Raw genomic sequence first — 20,064 nt, 5'->3', positions numbered from 1 at the left:
GGACGGCGAAAATTGTTGAATTGGAAATTTGTGTTTTTGTTTGTAGTGAGCTTATCAGGAGAGCTGGAAGTTTCTTGGCAGAAGCCCTCCTGATAGCTCCATAACCAGTCTATAGGTTCTTATGTGTCCCGACAGGAGCTTAAAAAATGATTATCTAGTTCCAGGAATTATTTCCCTGCTGGTGCCTCTCACTGAATGTTTTGATTGAGGGGAAAACAGTCTGACAACGCTCTTACATGCATGCTGGGGCGCAAGTGCTGCACAGTTCCCTGGTGGAAGTGACAAGGTAGAATCAAAGAAAAGAAGATCAAAACCGGATAAACAAATACATCAGGCTAATGAAGTAAATAGTTTGAGATCCAGTACATCTCTAACCACAAAGCAACAACCCTTTTCATAATCCTATTAATGATTAACACAACAGTTCGGGGCTTGTCGTTGTGCCGAGAACTAGAGCATCAATACCTCAGAGCAGTTTAACAATACCTCCAGTGTCAGGCTGATATGAGTCATCAGAGGAAAACAAGACTGCTGCTGTTCTTAAACTTGTCAGAACACACGTAGAAACTGGAGCCTCCCCAATAACTGCCACCGGTGTCCAGCAGCTTGTCTGGCTTTGCTCTGAGATGGTGCTCTATCTACCACCTTGTCTATAATCTTCGAGGTGGACTATGTTTTCTGGCTCGGTCATGCGCCCCTTAAAAGACTGATACAAGGAATAAAGGGATGATTGTCGGGGCAGGACTGCATGTACTACTGATGTAAAAGCACTGACTAAAAATCCTGCTCAGTTATTTTCTCTCACAGTATGAATTACACCTCTCTGATGCAGGATGTCAGATAGGTGGGCCTCATGTATGTCATAGGAGTTGTTTATTTTGCAAATGCCAAGAAGTTACTGGTCATCTAGTTGTCTGTGTCGAGTATGAATGCAGGAAAATATATTAAATTTGAAAAAAGTACAAAAAAAACAACAGCTATTTATTTAATCAACCAATGTACCATTTTAACATCAATTATTACATAGTTGTGACTTACATGAATTTCATCCAAGCAGTTTTTAGCCAAGGTACACGTGAAGTAACAAGGGACAAGCCCTTCTCCATGTTGAGGCCTGATAAAATCCTGACAAATCATAGACGCTTTAAGGAAGTTGACTTCTTATGCAAGGCAAAACATGGAGAACACACATGAAGGGACACACAAACAAAACATGTCTTAAAGAAGAAACAAAAAAACCCAAAAATCCATTATTGCAAAGGCCTTTTTGTGTTCAGTGTCAAATGAAAGACGGTAACTAGCATTTTGAACCGACTGCATTGTGACTTCTTATCAATTGTTAAGACTCCTGCAGGTAAAGATCCAAATAAAGATATGATTTTTTAAAAATTTTCCATTATCAAATATACCTCATCATTTGGTTTACCCAAGTGCTGCTCAATAGCCTCTAGTTGCAAAATGAAAGCCTTTAAATCCATCCAAAAATAACCTGTAAACAGCTGTTTATGCTCTATTTTTTTGTGAGGTAAAAATGCTCTTTAAATATACAGAACTCTTCAGAAATTGAGCTGTAATGTACTGAAAAATACAGTCACTGAAACATGTAGAAGGGAAGCAGTTAAATTATGTATTGTCTGAAATAATGTGCAATCGTTAATATTTAAAAAAAACAAGAAAGAGATTTGCACTAATTTGCATTTTAGCAACACAACGCGTTTTTGCTTTTCGCCTGCGGCCGACTAGTACATTCCAGTTTTGGCACCCCAGCTTTAACCTGTCTGTGCTGGTTAATTATATCACAGTTAATTATGTTTATTATCAAAGGTAATAAACATAATTAACCCTGGTATCTCAAACACTTCGATGCATGAGATGAAGTCCATCACCATGAACATACCACATCCATCAGTACTCGACAGTCATTTGGTACTTTTAGATAATATGGCCACTTTATCAGTTTATATTTAGTAATCTGATCTCATCCGGTGCTGCATTTTACACAGCACTGCTTCTGGGAACAACTTGTGTTACCACATCTGACAGTGCAGAAGCTAGCATGGACACACCATAACACAGTAGAGAGTTTTCCAACAACTCTTACCTTCCATTAAGTCATTATGTGGATTGAAAAGAATTGGGGCGGTTCCCAAAACTGCACCCAACATGTGTTCACGTAAAGTGCTGATTAAAGAAATATACAGAAGACACATTTATGAGGAATTTATTAGTCATAGAGATGGTTTACATGAATGGTAAATCTATAGTATCTACTCTTACATGCTCAATTAGAGAAAATTCAGCAATGTATTGTGGTGGGGGTGAAAACGACCAACAAGTATAAAGTTCCATATTATCTTTAATCAACCAATGATACGTGTTAAATACAAATATATCCCATCTTGTTGGCAGTGAACATTCAACTTCCTCTACAAATGTGTGTGTTTGTGTGTGTGTGTACATATACACATTTTATATATATATATATATATATATATATATATATATATATATATATATATATATATATATATATATATATATATATATATATATATATATATATATATATATATATATATATATATATATATATATATGACTAATAAAATAAATCAGCTAGTGTGGCCCCAACATAGCATAAAGCAGCTATATAAAGGGGAAATTTTTCATTGTGAAGTGCTAACAACCAATGTTCCCTTTCCTTTGGCTTCTCTGCTCTTCATGCTCCTTCTGTACACAGATATAAAACAAGATAAATCATCAACAGACAGTTTCACATAATCATGTTTGTGATCTTACCTGACTGTACAGAAAGACTTAAAAACTAGATTATGAACAAAAATAAAAACACTGATAAATATGAAAGAAAAATCCCCAAGAAGAGAGTGTTTGGTTACGTAGATGAAGCTGTTGCTTTTGGAATCTGGATTCTTGTGAGCTGCGGGTCAGGCAGCCTCACTGGGAGAGAAACTGGACCTCATGGTCAGAGAGAAGGCACACGATCCAGATGAAGCCTCTCTGGGCTGCCATTGTCTTCATCATGAGTCATCTCCGGGCTGTGGCCATGCTCATCTGTGCTCTCCGGAGATTCATAGGGATAATTTTCACATATCTCCTCATCCTCCTGCTCTTCTTTGATGCTGGTTGGAAAACAAACAGAATGACTTATGATCAAATAATTACATTTTCATGTAGCTGGAGGTCAAAGTGAGCCACTTACAAAGCTTGTGGAGGAGACTGTGTTGCGCTGCTGTCACTTTGGTATCCAGATCCATTAGCAAGGGCTCCATTCATCTGTTCTTGCAGAATGTGGGGCAGGGAGTGCAATGGGATGCTGCCCAGAGCAGCAGGGTTGTAGAAAGAATTGCAGTCTATACCACTACCCTGGAAAAGAAAAAGTTATCAATTTTTAACAAATAAACAAAAAATACAGTAGATGGAGCTGTTGCAAGTGGCAGATCCCTGCAATAAAAAGTTACAGAGCATAACACAGTGTTTCTTTAACTCTATCACTCTCCGAACAGAACTTGAGAATTTAAGATTTCTCTCACCAGGGAGGCAGATCCAGCTAAATTCTGGCGGTTCTGGGAGTTCTTCAGCAGAGATCTGTTAGTACAGAGAAAGAAGTTATATTCAAACTCTGCATTACATCTTTCTTTAAAGCTCCCCCCTAATCAACTGTAGCTTAGCAGCTTCAGCAGTGCAGGCTGCTGTCATGGTGGATGGTGCCTTTTCCAGCCTTTTAAAAATCTGAAGACACGAGAGTAAAAATGAGGAGATTAAATTGCGATTGTCTGCTCTGCTCTAACTTGAGCTGCAGGCGTTAAAATCACTGGCTTACACTTAAATAACCCAGGCTGAGGTCATCATCTGAGATAGGATTAAATTTTGCCTGGTTAGTCCTCTCCATAAAAGATCCACAGGTGGATAAAAGTAGTCTTGTTTTGGGCTGATGAATATATTTTAAGTATTTCTTCCACAGTCATTTATCTAAGATTTATATCCGCAGTAAAACATTGAGTAACATGTGGGAGCTTGTTGTTTTTCACGCTAACCTCATCTCAAGAAACAGCCTTGGTTAATAAGAAATAAAGTACTTCAAGCATCTTCTAGCAATACGTGACAATACACAAACAAGGGTAGTTCTGTACTTCCTCCACGTACCCGTTACCGGCAGTCTTCTGGGGCCGTCTTCTGTGGAACTCAATCTCATCTACTGTCCACACAGCTCCCTTCACATTTTCCAAACGTACAAAGCATTTATGAAGGCTGAGGTTATGTCTGACAGCATTCTGGAAGATAAAAAAGAATACCTAAGGTGTATGTCTGAAGTATAACTTCAGCGTTTACTTGTTTTATTAAAGCTAAATGTAAAACAAACAAATGTTTCGATAAACATCTCCTGCAAAGTAGTAGCCAATAAGTCAGTCGGTACCTTCCAAGTGGCCGCATTGCGCCTGAAATATGCAAAGTTTCTTGTGAACCAGTTGTAGATTTCATTTAATGTCAGCTGATTACGTGGGGATTCAAATATTGCCTGAAAGAGAGGAAGAGAGTGTAACAGATTCTTAAAATGACACATTACGTTCCTCTGGATATTGAAGTCGGTCAATTCAAAAAGATTCCAAACGAAAACAAGACTGTGTCAACTATAATATCTGGGTGGTGTGGAAAATAAGGTCCATTTTCTTTGGTACAGAGCAAAATATGAGATACTATTCCCAGAAATCCATCAACAAAACCCTGAAATATTCTGGAGGTCTGATGAACAAAAACTAGAATGGCTGTTTAATCAAGTTTGCTAACTTTGTCTCAAAGGTCCAGCAGGTATTTTTTTAACTAATGAGACTTCAGACTTGCTCAATGATGGACATTAGATTTGAAAGATCTATTAATGTATATTCTTATCCTCTTTGTTGCTTTAAAATGTACTTGCCATATCATGGACCTGGCTTATATGACAATGAACACCAATATTACATGTAAAACAAACAAACAAAAAACAAACTGTGATGTATTCGCATCTGTGGACCTTTACCTGTCTTATGAGAGAAGCATATGTGAATGGAGGTCTAACTTCCGTGCTCAAGTAGAAATCCTTATTATCGATGATATCTGTGGAGAGACAATTACAAAAGTTGTTTTTTTTATCTATACAATGTACATATACTGAGATATACAGGAAATATTTCAGGGGAAAAAATGTGATTAAAAAACAAACACTCTATACATATATCTATATATCTATCTATATATCTATATCTATATATATATATATAAACAAATCACCAGTGACGTAAGTAACCCCATGTATCATCTTATGTGCCTTAACACTCTTTTAGCTCCATGACACATCCTAAATGCTACCTCTTATGCTTTCCTCTTCAGACAGGTATGTTTGTTTGCATGTAGGCGCCTTTGACAGCTGCCACGAATGACTGTAAACAAAAACTTTATACCCGAGTGAAATTAAGCTTAAGTATGTCTAAGTCGACACATGCCTGAGCCTGTAATAATTCCTGATTCACAGTTACCTTGACTCACAGACCGGCTATAGCGTCTCCGTACAGGGGTTCCAGTGAACAAGCTATTGGGAGTAAGAACTGAAGGGGATTCAGACAGTGGCGTCAGAGGTGTGGAGGGTGCTGTGGCACTCTGAGACAAGCTCATAGGGGGACCTTTGGGCAATGTTGTCTGGGAGAAGGACACATTAGACACCAGATTCACCTGAGGAAATAAAACAAAACAAAACAGTGAAGCCAGAACCATATCAGCTTCAACATGTGCAAAACAATACTTATTTTAATTGAAGGAAACTGTGATGGCAGGCACTTACAGGTTGAGCTGCGGGTTTGGGTTCCGAGGACTTCAGATGAGCCATCATAGCTTGCAGTCGCTCTTTGTCCTTCTTCAGCTGTGTTGGACCAAAAATAGAAATTAAGACTTGGTGAGTTCTGATATTACCTTCAGTGCAGAAACTACATGTTTCCTGGCATCCACAAAGGTGTAATTGTCAAGGACATCACTTCTGTTTCCAGGCCTGGTGTGAAAACACCCCACTGCAGAAATGTAATACGCATTCGTTTAAGCTCTTACTTTTGAAAAAGTCCACAGATACAAAAGTGGACTTGACTCCCTAACTCCACATCCCACCCTGTCCCCCTTTTCCCATGTAGCAGGTGTCCTGACCAACCAGAGGGTGCACTCCTGCAGCTACCAGGACCCCATCACCCTGCTTCCCACCCTCAGACAGGGCCAACTGCATCCTACAGTTGCCCAACCAAACTGAAGGCAACATGGAGAACTGAACCTCTGTGATGACAGGCAATGCAATAAACAACAACACCTTCTGGGTGCCCAAGATAAATTTGAGATGCACCAATTGCATTTTTCTTGGCCAATTCCAATTTTTGACTTTTTTGTTAGGGGGGACTTGCTGAGACCGACCTTTGCCGATTCCAATTTTCAGTCTAAGAACTGTACTTGACCTACTATAAAAACCTAAAGATCAGCTTTTCTTCAAATACAAAGTTTTATTGTCATGACAACCGCAAATTTTACCGTTTCCCCCAAATTGTACGAGGTTGCTAGATCTTTTCTACCTTTAATGACCCTAAAAAAAAACATACATGGTGAAAAAAATAAAGCGTTCTCCTACTGGAAAGAGATACAAATAAAATTCTACTGAAAATTAGTTTCTATATGTCCTGCTAGGTCTAATATACCTTTTACTTATCGGAAAAAGCAGTTGAATGCAGCAGCCAATGAAGGACAGGAGAAGCTGTAGGCTAATTCTTCGCTCAGAGCTCTGCCTACGAGCCTACCCATTTTTCCTTTGTTAGCTTCCTCAAACTGGGCAGGCTCAAAGGGGTGATGCAGTTTAACGTTTCTGATTAGGTTGTTTTTCCTTTTTTTGGGCCTACAAGTTATAAAAAAAATTGTGAGCTTTTATCATCTTTACTCACAGAGAAGAACTTCCACACTTCACCCCAAATATGCGCTGCATTCCAGCTACAAAGCTGATCACATTAGTGCTCCAAACAATTCCATCTCCAGCTGCAAGCCAGCTTTTAACTAGATTCTGCTGATTTGGTTGTTGTTTCTTTATTGATGTGTTTCTATCATGTGCACATAGAGTTTGTGTTTATATTGTGTCCTTTTCAGGCCTGTCTTAGCTGGGAACCTGCTTATGGTGTTTTATTTTGAAAATTAGCCGGCTATACAATGCCATTCATGTGGAGCTTTCCTGTACTGTATTTAAGTCTTTCAATAGCCTTGCCTTTTTCATTTTAAGTATCAGATAAAAAACAAAAATATATACCTGCAATTCCAGCTGCTGAACCACTTGCATCTGCACACGACACTGTGCAGTACTCTTGTCATCAAGTGTGTGTTCACTGTTCAAATGCCTGCAAACGAACACATTCAAATCATGACGTGCTTTAGCTGTGAAAGGGTACATTGCACTGTTGTGAGTTATATTTACATTACAATGATTGATACTTGCATATTGATCGCTGTACTCTGCATTTCACAAGTCTTGCATGCTCAAGGTCGCATTTTATCTTTTTCAATTAGATTTATTTACGTGTCAAAATTAACATGAGAGAACAGACAGACATTAACAAGTTACAGCTTACATGTTGCCATTAGGTGAAACTGGCTCCAGGCTGAGTTGTGATCATAAATCATTGAAAATAACATTCTATATTATTTTGACCCTGTAGCTATACAGCAACTCCCTCATGTATTAATGCTGAAAGTAAGCTCTCATTATAAATGCGGTTTATGTCTTCTACAGTGTATATGTGCCACTACTGCATATCCCACTAGGTGTGAATAAACATTGCACCAGCTCTCCAGGTATGAGAGGATTCATTACTCACTTGAGAAATGCCTGAAAGTCTCCAAAGACTGTCTCACAGCCAGGCCATTTACACATGCCATTTCCATACAAAGGATGGCTGTTCGGTGTGTTTTCATCCAGTGACCCACTGCAACAATTACAATAGTCAGCTATCCACAATACACTTATTGAATAGTAAAAAGCTGGAGCAGGACATTGAAGTTTAGATAGGAAGTACATCTTACTGAAGTACCTTTCTTTCCTCTTGAGGAGAACATGATGACCATTTGTAGAAGATTGTTGACTGGAACATTCTCTGGAGTCCCCACAAGCAGATAATATGCTACCATTCTCACAGCCTGAAATTGCATAAACCAGCTCCAGATGAATACTTGTGTTATAGAGCACAGAAAAGTCACTCTCGATAAATCAGTACCATAAAAAGCCTGTAATTATATTACATGACACTCAAGAATTTCTGTTTGAAAATGTACCTCAACTGTCTTGAAAGTTTTTTTCAACCTGGTAACACTGTCATGCACCGATAACCAATAACTAATAAACCTGGAAGTATTTCCAAGTGTTGAAATAAAAAAAGGCAGTAAAAGCCTGAGTGTAGCACACCTGCCACTGTGCTGGGGCTGGTGGGGAGTACAGATAGGAGACCTTGTCGCTGCAGGTTGAGGAGATGTTGATGTTGTATCTGAAGGAGCTGCTGCTGAATGGCGATCTGCTGGGCTGTCAGCTGTGACCGAAACAAGACATCAATCAGTGAATGCCTGGCTCATTCTTCATGCTAGAGTTGTTTCTGGGCTGCATCAATGGTTTGAGTCAGAGGAGAAATCTTCATTGATGATAAATGACCATGAGTGGGATGAGGATGCATATGACCAGTCAGGCACCATTAATCACTTGGCTTACAAAGGTAATGAAATTAGCAAATGTTGTTAGCCATTTAAAAAAGCAAAATGTCTGCTTGGGCAATGATATAAGCCTGATGATATTTACTTTATCTTTTTTTTATCGCTGAATCACATTTTTTGATGATTAATTACTGAGGGTGAAGATCCCTGCATTTTGTTTGTGTACAAAAACCTGACAACAGAAAAAAAAAAGCCCACTTCTGGTGTTATACATGGGCAACATTATTTTGAGCAGCAAAATATTTTTGTTGTCCAAACACCCACACCTGCTGTCTTGTGCTCTAAGCCAAGCGCCTACTTGTATTATGAATTTGCAGTAATTGCCAGCAGTAAATGCATGTTAAGACTGCAGGTGGATGATGGATTTTAGAGCAGAGTTGAACAGCCAAAATAAACTGTGTTATTTTTGCCCTCGCATGCACATAAGAGATTGTTAACCCTGGACTGACCCATTTCGACCTACAAATGAATGGAAAAATCCCTGACAATTTTGTAAACAATCTCCTGTAACCTTTACTTATCTGCCTTCTTCTCCCACAACTTCACCTTTGGTGATAATGTTCATTCCCTTATTTCTTTATATTTACTGAATATCATGGTGAACCCTAGCTTTGGAGCTCGACTTATGCCTTTTTATGATGCCTCCGCCATGCTTAAACAGCAGTGGCCTTGAGGCATCATGTTTCTGTCTGTCTCACTCTCCTAAATGGAATACCACGGGGGTATCTAGAGGGAATTTTTTTTTAATTTGGCACTTACGTACTTACTTGACTTGAAGATTAACTGAAAAGATTTTGGCGATCAAAGGTCAAGGTCACTGGTCAGTGTGGTGTCACTGGGTGTTTACTCATGTTTACTGATTAACTGAGAATGAGATGCTTGTTTTTCAGTTTCAAAACAGAGTTTCACTTGCTTGTGACCTGATTTGTTTGTTTACCGTTTCTTTAATACACAAGGGACACACATTTGTTTGTACTTGTTGCATAATAAATATTGTTATAGAAGGTTTAAATATAGTACAAAACAGAAGTCTGCCCTGAAGAATTTCTGGCAGACAGCCCCTTCTGACTCTTTCTGTCAGAAAGGAGTGAGTTTTAAGTACATGTACGGCTCAGGTTAAAAAAAAAAAAAAAAAAACTTTCACAAAGGCTTCCTGTTAGAAAGGCTCTCTGGCAGCAAGCCTTCGAAAGAAGCTTCAACTTTGTGCTTAAATGTAGAGGTGATGGTAGATATTAGGGCTGAGCAATTTTATTGATTTTGCAATTTATATTGATATTTTGTTTCCCCAGAAAGTATTGTTTTTCAGCCGCGAGTATTGACACATGAAGCTTCATTCAAATCCCCCATGTCCCGCACTTTGGAGGAAGAGCAATTAGGTCTGCCAGCCGCCAGTGTCGCTATAGAGCATTTCTAGTTACCAAGACACCGACGCCTTTCTCATCTGGTTAGAGCTGAGAGATTCAGGAGAATGGGGTGAGTATAAATCCCGCGCCTGCTTAAAAGCAGATGTGTGGGAGCATTTTGGGTTCCAAAACAAAAAGGAAAGCGACGATTTAGACAAAAGTATGGCGGTTTGCAGGCTGTGTCAAACAAACGTTAAGTACTCTGGAACCCACCAACCTGCAAGCCCACCTAAAACGTCACCACTCGGACAAGGTAATGCTAACTGAGACCGAGCCCAAGAAGCTGCAGTGCGACCCGAAACAAACCACGTTGGACAGTGATGGTGGTTGTTGCTACAAGTTCCCATCTTCTTCACAGAGGTCGCAGAAAATTACGGAGTCCGTTGCCTACTTTATCTGTCAGGATTTGAGACCTTATTCGGTGGTGTGGAAAAAAACAGCTTTAGGCACATGATGAACGCCATGGAGCCCCACTATGCTAATGTCACCTGCGAATTGAATTATTGGTTGCCATGGTTTATTTTTAGTTAACCTGGTGGCTAGACTGGCTAGTGGCTGCCTCATATGTTCAGTATCAAGCAAAAAAAAAGCTGCGAAAGAAGGCCACTGGCTGCACTTAAACTGTTCACTTTACTTTTCAAAAGCTTGTAAGCTACAATTTGCACTCAGTTTCAAAAAATGAAACATATTTTCTCACCACATCTTTGATTCATTTTGTCCAGCATTTGCAAGCTGCCAGGCAGAGCCATATATTGTGTAATTGATGCTTTCAATTCAGTTTTAGTTAATTCAATCCAAGTCAATGGAACACTCACAAGATGTCACCAAAATCACGCTGTCCTTTTATAATATTTCAGAAAATGATGTAAGTGTATCAAATCGTATCGTGGGCTGAATATGGTGTATTGTATTGTATCGTGAGATGAGTGTATCACTACAGCCCTAGTAGATATATTACCTCTTGAGTGACAATCCCAGCATTCTTCTGTTGTAGCAGCTGCATATTTAGCTGCTCTTGCTGATTTTTGAAGACCTCTTGAACCTGTTGCTGCAGACATGATGATTACATTTGAGTTAATTTTTTTTTTTAAAGAAATTCACTATGAACAACAATAACACAATCCTCCCCTCAACATTACCTGGTGTAGTACGAGTGCTTTCTGCTGCTGGAACAGTGCTTGGAGCTGCTGAGGACTGAGGATCTGCTGCTGTGTTGTCTGCTGCAGCTGCTGTGGAGCCTCTGCTGGTGGAGTCATCATGGATGATGACACTGGAACCTGTAACATCCAAAGAACAGAACAGAACCATAAGTTCACACTGCTAAAGCAACATCTATAGCAGAGAGATTTACCAGACATAAACATTCAACCTACAAAAAAGGAAACATAGTGTTTTTGTATGTAGTCCTGTGTTTGTGTGAGCATGCAACTCTCCTCCAATTTGCTATACATGGACTGCATTCTAGTGTAACTAATCATTACGTTTACATGTAAATAAGAAACTCATCTTTTTAATCGGGGAAATGGATGACCAGAAATATCCAATGGGGAGAAAATATTCATGTATGTACCTGTGACAGCGTTTTTAACAGAGCTTTCACAAGAGCACCCCATGAAAGCAGTGTAGCAGGATAAAATGAAACATTACTTGTAGCACTGCATTCTAGAATCCAATATGATTCAAAACAAAGTGAACTTAAAATGTCAATGTGAAAAAAATAACAACAGAAGTTTCTTGGAAAAAAGCTTACGCAGTCTCATGAAATGTTTATTGTCTTGCTGCACTAAAAGTACCGGCATAAAGGAATCATATTACTAATACACTAAAAAAGCTGTCCTCAGTTGTGGTTGTCGTACAACCATTCAAGGCATACTGAGCCAAAACTAATGTAAAAGTATACTTTAGATTTGTCATTATGTAATGTATGATGTCTAATGGGTTCTTTTTTGACCCATGCTACACCCTTCTACCAAGAATCAGCTGCATATTTTCATACTGCATTTAACCTATTTTAAAAATTTTCAGGAATCTGGTTAGACATGTGCATTTCATGATATAGTGTCTCAGGAATCCTGCAGAATGTGCTGTACACTTATTCACATGATTTAGTCCTGAATATATAAACCTAAATAGACTTGAATATATATATATAAATACATTGAATATATAAATACAGGTAAAATCAAAATGTCAAACCTACTCCTGTGCTTCACATATATACTCCTTCTCTGGTCAATGTAGCAAACCTAATTTGATCCTTCTACCATTTTCAGCCAAAAATGAACCCAACAACAACAACAACAACAACAGATGGCTGTGGGGAATTAGAACTCCATCAAAACAGCAACAAACAAGCAGCACCACGAAAACAACAACATCCTCTACTCGACATGCAGCAATCACCCCTCCCCCATCCACTGTCAAGCCTCACAGCTCAAGGGATGTTTGCAGTAAACATAAACAAAGTAATCAAAATTGCACTGAGATATAAATAATGAATAAAAAAGCATACAGAGGCTGTTTACGAAAACAGAGCGCAAGATTCATATTTTAATTAAGGTCTGAACCACAAACAAACATTTCTCTCCAAGGCAGGGTCTGTTTTGAATCGGGTAAACAAACTGACAGTGAATTTCACACAGGCTTTGGGCTAACAATAACAGATGACTGCCTCCTAGTTTGTCCTTTCTATTGAAATTCAATGCTGCAGAAGTGGCCACTAAAGCAATGAAAACAGGTCTATCCCACAGACAGAGCCAGTTGGCCCCTCTATTTTTCTGTGGACACCATCAACACAACAACAGCCTTTGCCTAATCCCTGTTACCATGGTAGCCAGCAAGTCCAAACATCTTCTGTTGTTGTTATTGTTGAAAGTCATACCAGCGAGCAGAGTGTAAACACAGATCTGTTCCCGCAAGACTGGTCTTGTGAACTCTGAGATGACTGACAGCAAATAGAAACGCTGAAAACTTGCCGAAAAAACAAACACAATCTGCCTTCCCTTGTGAGATGTAATACTTACTAATGTACTAATGCAGCCTAGTGCAGCCTGCAAAACAGTGACATTTGCTAAAACAGTCAAATGAAGATTCAACACGATGAAACTCATAAAATGAATATAATCTTAAACATGCAACAGTCCTTTCATGAACACAAATCCAAATCTGATTAAAATAGCCATAGGACTGACTTGGACAAACCTGATTATCCCCATTTAGAATTCCCTCTGGGAACCAAAAAAAGGTAAAGGCTGCTCTGCTCAGTAATTAAGTTCTGGCAGGCAATCACACAGAGCCTTGATAACCTAGATGATGTGAGTGTAAACAAGACACACTATATTACAGAGATCCCTCCACCCAGAAAGACTTGTGTTCTCGTGCTTTTTACAAACGTCTGCCTAACCCAACCCCCCCCAAATCCATGATCTCCCTCTAACATACATGTAAAAACTGCATTTTAAAGAGAATGAGGCAGACTATTTCAGGGGTTCTCGGGTACCTCAAAAAGCAATATAAATCACTGTTGAACATCAGAATCTCACAGTCTTTCAATCAGTCAAGCAGCACAACTAGCTGTGATCCATCGCTACACAAGGAGCTGCATCATTTGTGCCACATATTTGTTACTAGAACTACATTTCAGAAATTACCATATATAGCTGAAAAATGTTCTAACAAGGTAGCAGCACGGCATTCAACTGCAAAAACATTTCAACATCCCTAAACATAGTTTGAATCATTATCCAAATGTGTACTATAAATTGAGACGTATGGAATACTTTCCAAACTTGCTTATCATAGTTTTTACGCTAGCTTTGAAGCTAGAGCTCAATTGAAGTCTCTCAGCCAAATCAGAATGAACTGAAACTTAACTAAGCAATTAGTACTGCCATACCAACCGAACTGCAGAGGTACCGGAAATATTACACGGACCATTGCAGAGGTATTGTGCTCAACCAGTGCACCTCTAGTTCTAGGCTGTTTTCACCCTCTTTGGGTAAATATTGGTTGACTGATAATACAGTGTCTAAATGATGAATGTCAACTTCAACGCTACTTATTTTCGGTTTCACCAACATTCAGCGAAATTTTGAAAGTTTTGCAAATCTGTGATAATCCCAGCCATGTGCTATAATGATTTGTAACAAAGCAACTTTGAGAACAGTTTATCTGGATTTAAGAATGTGTTTGCATGCAACAATTGTTTTCATTATCAAATGATACACTGAATTTGCACTTGACTAATAATTTTGATCATAAAATTGGCCATCGCATCTTCCCAGGAGGCGGAGCCAGAGATCACATCTTCAAAACACTTTTTTGTTGTCCAATCAAGCGTTAACATTGATAAAATCATGTATGACACAGAAAAGCTGGAAATCTTACAACAACAAACTACACGTGTAAAATGACTTAATGAGCAGTCAAAAATGATTGCAGATTAATCATCTGTCAATTGCTGTCCTAATTTTTTTCAACTCCACCCATGCACAGGGACTGTCACTCCTTCTCAGAACAGATGTTCAAACAATTCTAATATTTTTTGACACATTACAGCTGAACACATACAATAATGTCTAATGCTGTAAAACTCTCCGCACTGTGGTTCATGCTACAGTAAAAGATCACAGAGATGATAAGAACGCTATACGGTAGACTCATTTTTAATCGGGTCAAGTAGTATGCATACTGGTGTGTATATCAAAACCCCAAATTTATCCAAACAGTGCTTTTTTGAATGCAAAGAGTGCAAATCACTCCCTCTGGTACCATGTTACTCTATTTAGCTTCATTTCAATTTCAAGCAATGAAAATGAAATTTTGTGGCTCCCATAATGCAGACACAAAAACTGCCATAACTGCTTTTATCACAATCAAATATCTGTTTTCTTTTGCAATTAGATTATATGAACAAATTTCCCTGACAGTCCTGATGCTCGACATCATCATTATATTTCATTATTTGCAGTATGCAAAAACAGCCAGAGCACCACATAGAGTGCTATACGAATAAAAATCCCTCTTCTAAGAACCAGCGCAGATGTACTGAACAGATCCAGCAGGGACTGACCCTGGGTGCCTCTGGAGGAGGGGTCTGGCTGCTCCTCAGTCGACTCTCATTCTCAGCATTATTCCCGTTCACTGTCTTAACAGCTGGAATGGTGTGGCTCGTTGGTTCTGACCCAGACTCATGCATCTGGACTTCACTGACCTGAGAAAGAAAAATAGTGAAAATCAAAACAGCTGGACAAAGCAAAATGATATAATGAAATACAGAAAGCCAGAATGAAGTAAGACATTTTTATTGTGTAAAACTTAAAAAAAACATATGAGCTGACCTAAAGTGTTTTCCAGTCAAGAGGCACGGTGACAGTATGATGTCTAAGAGAAAAATAGGTGGGATTTATGTGTGAGATTCAACTGCCGGAGGCAGCTGACTCGATGATGCATCTCCAAGGGATCAGAGTGTGGGTGTGAGATGTGATATCTTGTGTTATGAGTTTTGTCTCAGAACTAATTCAGAAACTTCTCACAGGTTTTAGTAGTGAGAGCAGAAGTAGCACCAGCAGCACTTATCGTGGACTTCATTATGTTAGTATTATAGGTTTGCATTTGTATCATTTTATTTAAAATAAAATTGACTTCATCCATCTTATCTTAGTTTTGGTAAAAACTAAAGCAATTTGACCTAAGAAGGAGACATGACGATAGTCTTTCTGTGTGTGCTCCACCCTCCTATAAACTTGTCTAAGAACATGGGATAGGTTATTCAGCCAGGGGGTACTAAAAGTATCATGGTTTCTACAGGAGTGACACAACAAGTATGTCATATGAAATTTCTTAAAGGAAAGTGGTCTCAGGAAAGGCCCAATTATTCAGTCATTCACAAGTTTTGAATCTAAGAAAAAACCCTGCAGCACATCAAATTAGGACGACTAGACTGTTATATTTCTACCCACCAAGAAAAACATTCTCCTCTACAAGTGACAAGGGAACATGTTAGCTCTATTTGTTGAATAACCGAGTGCTGCCATGACTACTGTAAACACAGGGGCCCTGAGTCTGTGTTTATGTGCAAACATATCTTCCTTCTGGAACAATTTACCATTAACCAGGTGGTGCGATAAACGGCTGTGGCAGGTAGTACAATGCACAAGTACGCTTTTATGGATACAGCTTGGGAGTGTTTGAGTCAAAAGCTAAGCAGCATAAACAAAAGTAAATAAAGTGGGCAAACAGATAATGGGAGCAGATGGAAACCTAGATGGAAAGCCCCGAATGAAACAGACCACACTGGCAAAAGACTAATGTTATCATCTTCAATGAAACAGAATAATTAGTCCATATATTGACCACATTTAAGCTGATCATTCCCTGCAAGTAACCATCAAATCGTCTGATAGAGGCAATCATATTACTGTACAAACAAAAATGCAGTGTCTGCTACATCTAGATGACATATATTTCTGTTATAGTATTTCTTTGAGACATAAACCTATCATTATTTTTGGGGCATTTCTATAATGGTTAAAACCCAAGCCGTTCTTGCAAATGAAAACTAAAACCTATCTAATCATAACAGGCAGTTGCTGGTGAGGTTCACACTGTTTACTCATGTTTTCAGGATTAGTTCTGAAGACAAAGAGCAGTGTTTCCTGGAGTCATGTCTGACTGTGTTGGGGGTGGGAGTGATTTTGTTTGTAAAAACCAGGATCACTGTTGAGTACATTCCACATTATTTCCATTGTAGTAAAAGCAGATATTTTCTCAAATTCTTAAGTGTTGTAACGATTGGACTGTGGTGTAGCTGGTCTGGTGGTGAGCTGCCTGATAAAATATGTTAAATGTTAGCATTTTAACACATGACACAATTATTATCCTTGTAAGTTTCTATAATGCAGTAAAAATTAGAATATAATGTAAAAGGCAGCATAAAGTGTCTGTGTTGTAAACCCTTATTAAGTGGTGTGCGCAAACAGTTTTTGGTCCACAGTTCATTCTGCATTGCTGTGTTGCTCAGTCGACAATGGATCAGTCGTTTGAACAGTCATTTAAAAACCTTAAGTTGACTAAGTCAGTGTATAGTTGTTGCTGTACTCTGCTAAATTGTGTTTCAAAATGTCCATGGGGGGGCAAATTTTGAAGCTGAGCTCACGTTGAGATACGTTTACTTACTTTCAGATTATAGTACACAACCATCTCACCCGGGGATCAACATATTAAATGCCATTTTGCCATCCTGAGTGAATACAGTTAAATGTAACCTTAATTTTAATCAAGGGCGATAGCTGGACGATACGTTCGTCGCAAAATGAATGGACTCGGTATCCGTTCACACCAGCCATTGCAGTCTGATTTACGATGAGGACTTGAACCTTTAGCTTGGTATATCAACGGAGACTATACGGGGTCCCAAAGTTTAGCATGTTCACTTTCCACATAACCTATCAACTATCTTTTTAATCTGTGTTAGATAGGTGAGGAATCGGTTTTCAATTCAACCTCCCGAGTAACGTTAACGGTACAACAAAAGCTAGCATTCAGCCCCGCTAGCTTACAAGAAACATTTCTATCTTCGTTTTGCGACCAGGTAATAACATAATGAATCTGACTTTTAATTCGTTATAAGTGTAATGGGGCCAGTACGCGGTTGAATAAAGGTTTACTCACCGAGTTATGTTAGAGCAGACGATGTTTGACTCGGGGTGGTGTCTGTGGAATGAATCTCGGAGTGCCTTCCTTGGTAGCGGGCTAGCCACAAGTTGCTAACTGAGGGCGTGGCTTAGGTAAAAGTAAACAATGGTGACGTCATGTCCACACGCGGGACCGCTTTAGCTCGTCTTGAATAATGACGCTTTTATGGGAAATTTGGTCTCAGAAAGGTAATATTTTTATAAAATAGAAAATATTTAATAATTTGTATTGTGTGTGACCTGTCCATGCTCTTATTGCAGATATATGTAAATTTTAGAATTAGACAAATTATAATCTACAGAAACGAGAATTGGCAAAAAAAATAAAAATAAAATCATTCAAAGGTAGAAAGGTATAGCATGAAATAGAAAATAAAGTAATATTTTCCCTAAAAAATAATTGAAAATTTATTGAATTCAAAAGTAAATGTAAAAGTTCAAAGAAAAAATACATGCGCCTTATGTTGATTTATTTAAAACTCGTGTTTTTTTTATCAAACCATTCACCCATATGATTATTTAAAAAAAAAACTGATAGAAATATCTTCATTACATATTAACTCTGAAGGGGTGCATACCTCATGGGAAATATGGCTCAACACTTCCCTTATGATGAAATTGACATTTATTTTGATAAGTACACTACAGTTGTAGTTGCTTACGCATTTCAAGGCAGCGTATAGACAAGACTCCCTTTCCTATGAGTAGATATCAATTGCTCCCAATCTAGCCTTCCATTTTATTCACAGTTCAACGTTTTAATATTTTTCTTTGATGCAGCCACAAGATGGAGACATTTTCATTTTGTCATCCATCAAGACAAAACTGTAGCAAAGTGGTTGTATCAATTCCAAAAAGGACATTGCTTTTCTTGCAGTGAAGAGACAACCATCACACAGAAAAATAAAAAAATACATTCAAATCAAACATTAAACTCTTTAACTCCTCCCTCTGAGTGATACACACTTTCTTCAGTGTATATAACTACATTCAACTGTGCAATAATGGGCTAATCGATCAAATCATAACCCAAATCCTTAACACGATAATAACATACTCTTTTTCTTTCTCAGTTTTTTTTTTACTGCTGCTGTACATAGTGTGTCATAAACAAACAACTGTGCTTTGTAAATAGTTTATTCTTACTCTCTATCTTATTTCTTAAAGTCTGCACTTTACTAATTATTGTAATTTGTAATTTCTCATTTTTATAGTACTTTCAAGAGCAAGTTTAAAAACTGTAACAACAGAACCTCCCCCCAGGGATTAATAAAGTATTCTGATTCTGATATTTTATATATATATATATATATATATATATATATATATATATATATATATATCTATATCCATCCATCGTCATCTTCCACTTATTCCTACACATTAAGGGTCGCGGGGGGGCTGGAGCCTATCCCAGCGTCAACGGGCGAGAGGTGGGGTACACCCTGGACAGGTCGCCAGTCCATCGCAGGGCCAACATAGAGAGACAAACAACCATTCACACTCACATACATACCTACGGTCAATTTAGAGTATTCAATCAGCCTAGTCCCCAATTGCATGTTTTTGGACTGTGGGAGGAAGCCGGAGTACCCGGAGAGAACCCACGCAGACACGGGGAGAACATGCAAACTCCACACAGAAAGATCCCGTGCCTGTGGGACTCGAACCCACAGTGCTAACCACTGCACCACCATGCAGATATATATATATATATATATATATATATATATATATATAGATATATATATAGATATATATATAGATATATATAGATATATAGATATATAGATAGATATATATATAGATATATATAGATATATAGATATATAGATATATATATATATATAGATAGATAGATAGATAGATATAGATATATATATATGTATATACACACACACACCATAATACCATTATGTAGATACAATCAGCAACATGTTTTAACCCTAGAACTCAGAAAGACAAAGACAAATTGTAGCGATAATGCCTGTAATGTGCTCTACATGAATAACGCAAGTCAAAAAGATGAAGCTATATGCTGCACATTATAGTGCAAAATTGCATTACAACTAACACAGAATTAAAAGTATACTGAATATACAATATGTAAACAAACTCTCTCAGTGGCTGTGTGTCAGCAATGTATGTTAATGCATGATACCATAATGACGTGAGATGAAAAATAAACCAATATGTTC

The 20,064-nt window shown here is 38.2% G+C and overlaps 1 protein-coding gene across 1 annotated transcript; it reads right to left on the bottom strand.

The window, feature by feature from the left end:
* Positions 1 to 971: 971 nt before the first annotated feature.
* Positions 972 to 18,000, bottom strand: LOC147255693 (forkhead box protein P1-B-like). The gene is made up of 16 exons (XM_086213561.1): positions 17,844 to 18,000; positions 15,244 to 15,384; positions 11,312 to 11,449; positions 11,131 to 11,220; positions 8,471 to 8,591; positions 8,100 to 8,205; positions 7,887 to 7,994; positions 7,322 to 7,409; positions 5,837 to 5,914; positions 5,535 to 5,727; positions 5,039 to 5,115; positions 4,436 to 4,537; positions 4,165 to 4,292; positions 3,552 to 3,606; positions 3,221 to 3,384; positions 972 to 3,140 (listed from the first exon to the last, which is right to left on the bottom strand). The coding sequence occupies exons 2-16, from the start codon at positions 15,367 to 15,369 to the stop codon at positions 2,984 to 2,986; spliced, it is 1,731 nt and encodes a 576-aa protein (XP_086069687.1). The 5' UTR covers positions 15,370 to 15,384; positions 17,844 to 18,000; the 3' UTR covers positions 972 to 2,983.
* Positions 18,001 to 20,064: the final 2,064 nt, after the last annotated feature.

Source organism: Aulostomus chinensis, chromosome 9 (assembly GCF_037954235.1).
Source record: "Aulostomus chinensis isolate RoL2024-O1b breed Wild chromosome 9, RoL_Achi_v1.0, whole genome shotgun sequence".
Classification (NCBI taxonomy): Eukaryota; Metazoa; Chordata; class Actinopteri; order Syngnathiformes; family Aulostomidae; genus Aulostomus; species Aulostomus chinensis.
This window is presented reverse-complemented; position numbering and strand designations above follow the sequence as displayed.

Coding starts and splice junctions, on each gene's coding strand:
- LOC147255693 (XM_086213561.1), bottom strand. CDS start 15,369: ATGCATGAGTCTGGGTCAGAACCAACGAGCCACACCATTCCAGCTGTT. Junction 11,221..11,311: donor AAGCACTCGTACTACACCAG/GTAATGTTGAGG, acceptor TCATGTCTGCAG/CAACAGGTTCAAGAGGTCTT. Junction 5,116..5,534: donor TAGCCGGTCTGTGAGTCAAG/GTAACTGTGAAT, acceptor GTCTCTCCACAG/ATATCATCGATAATAAGGAT.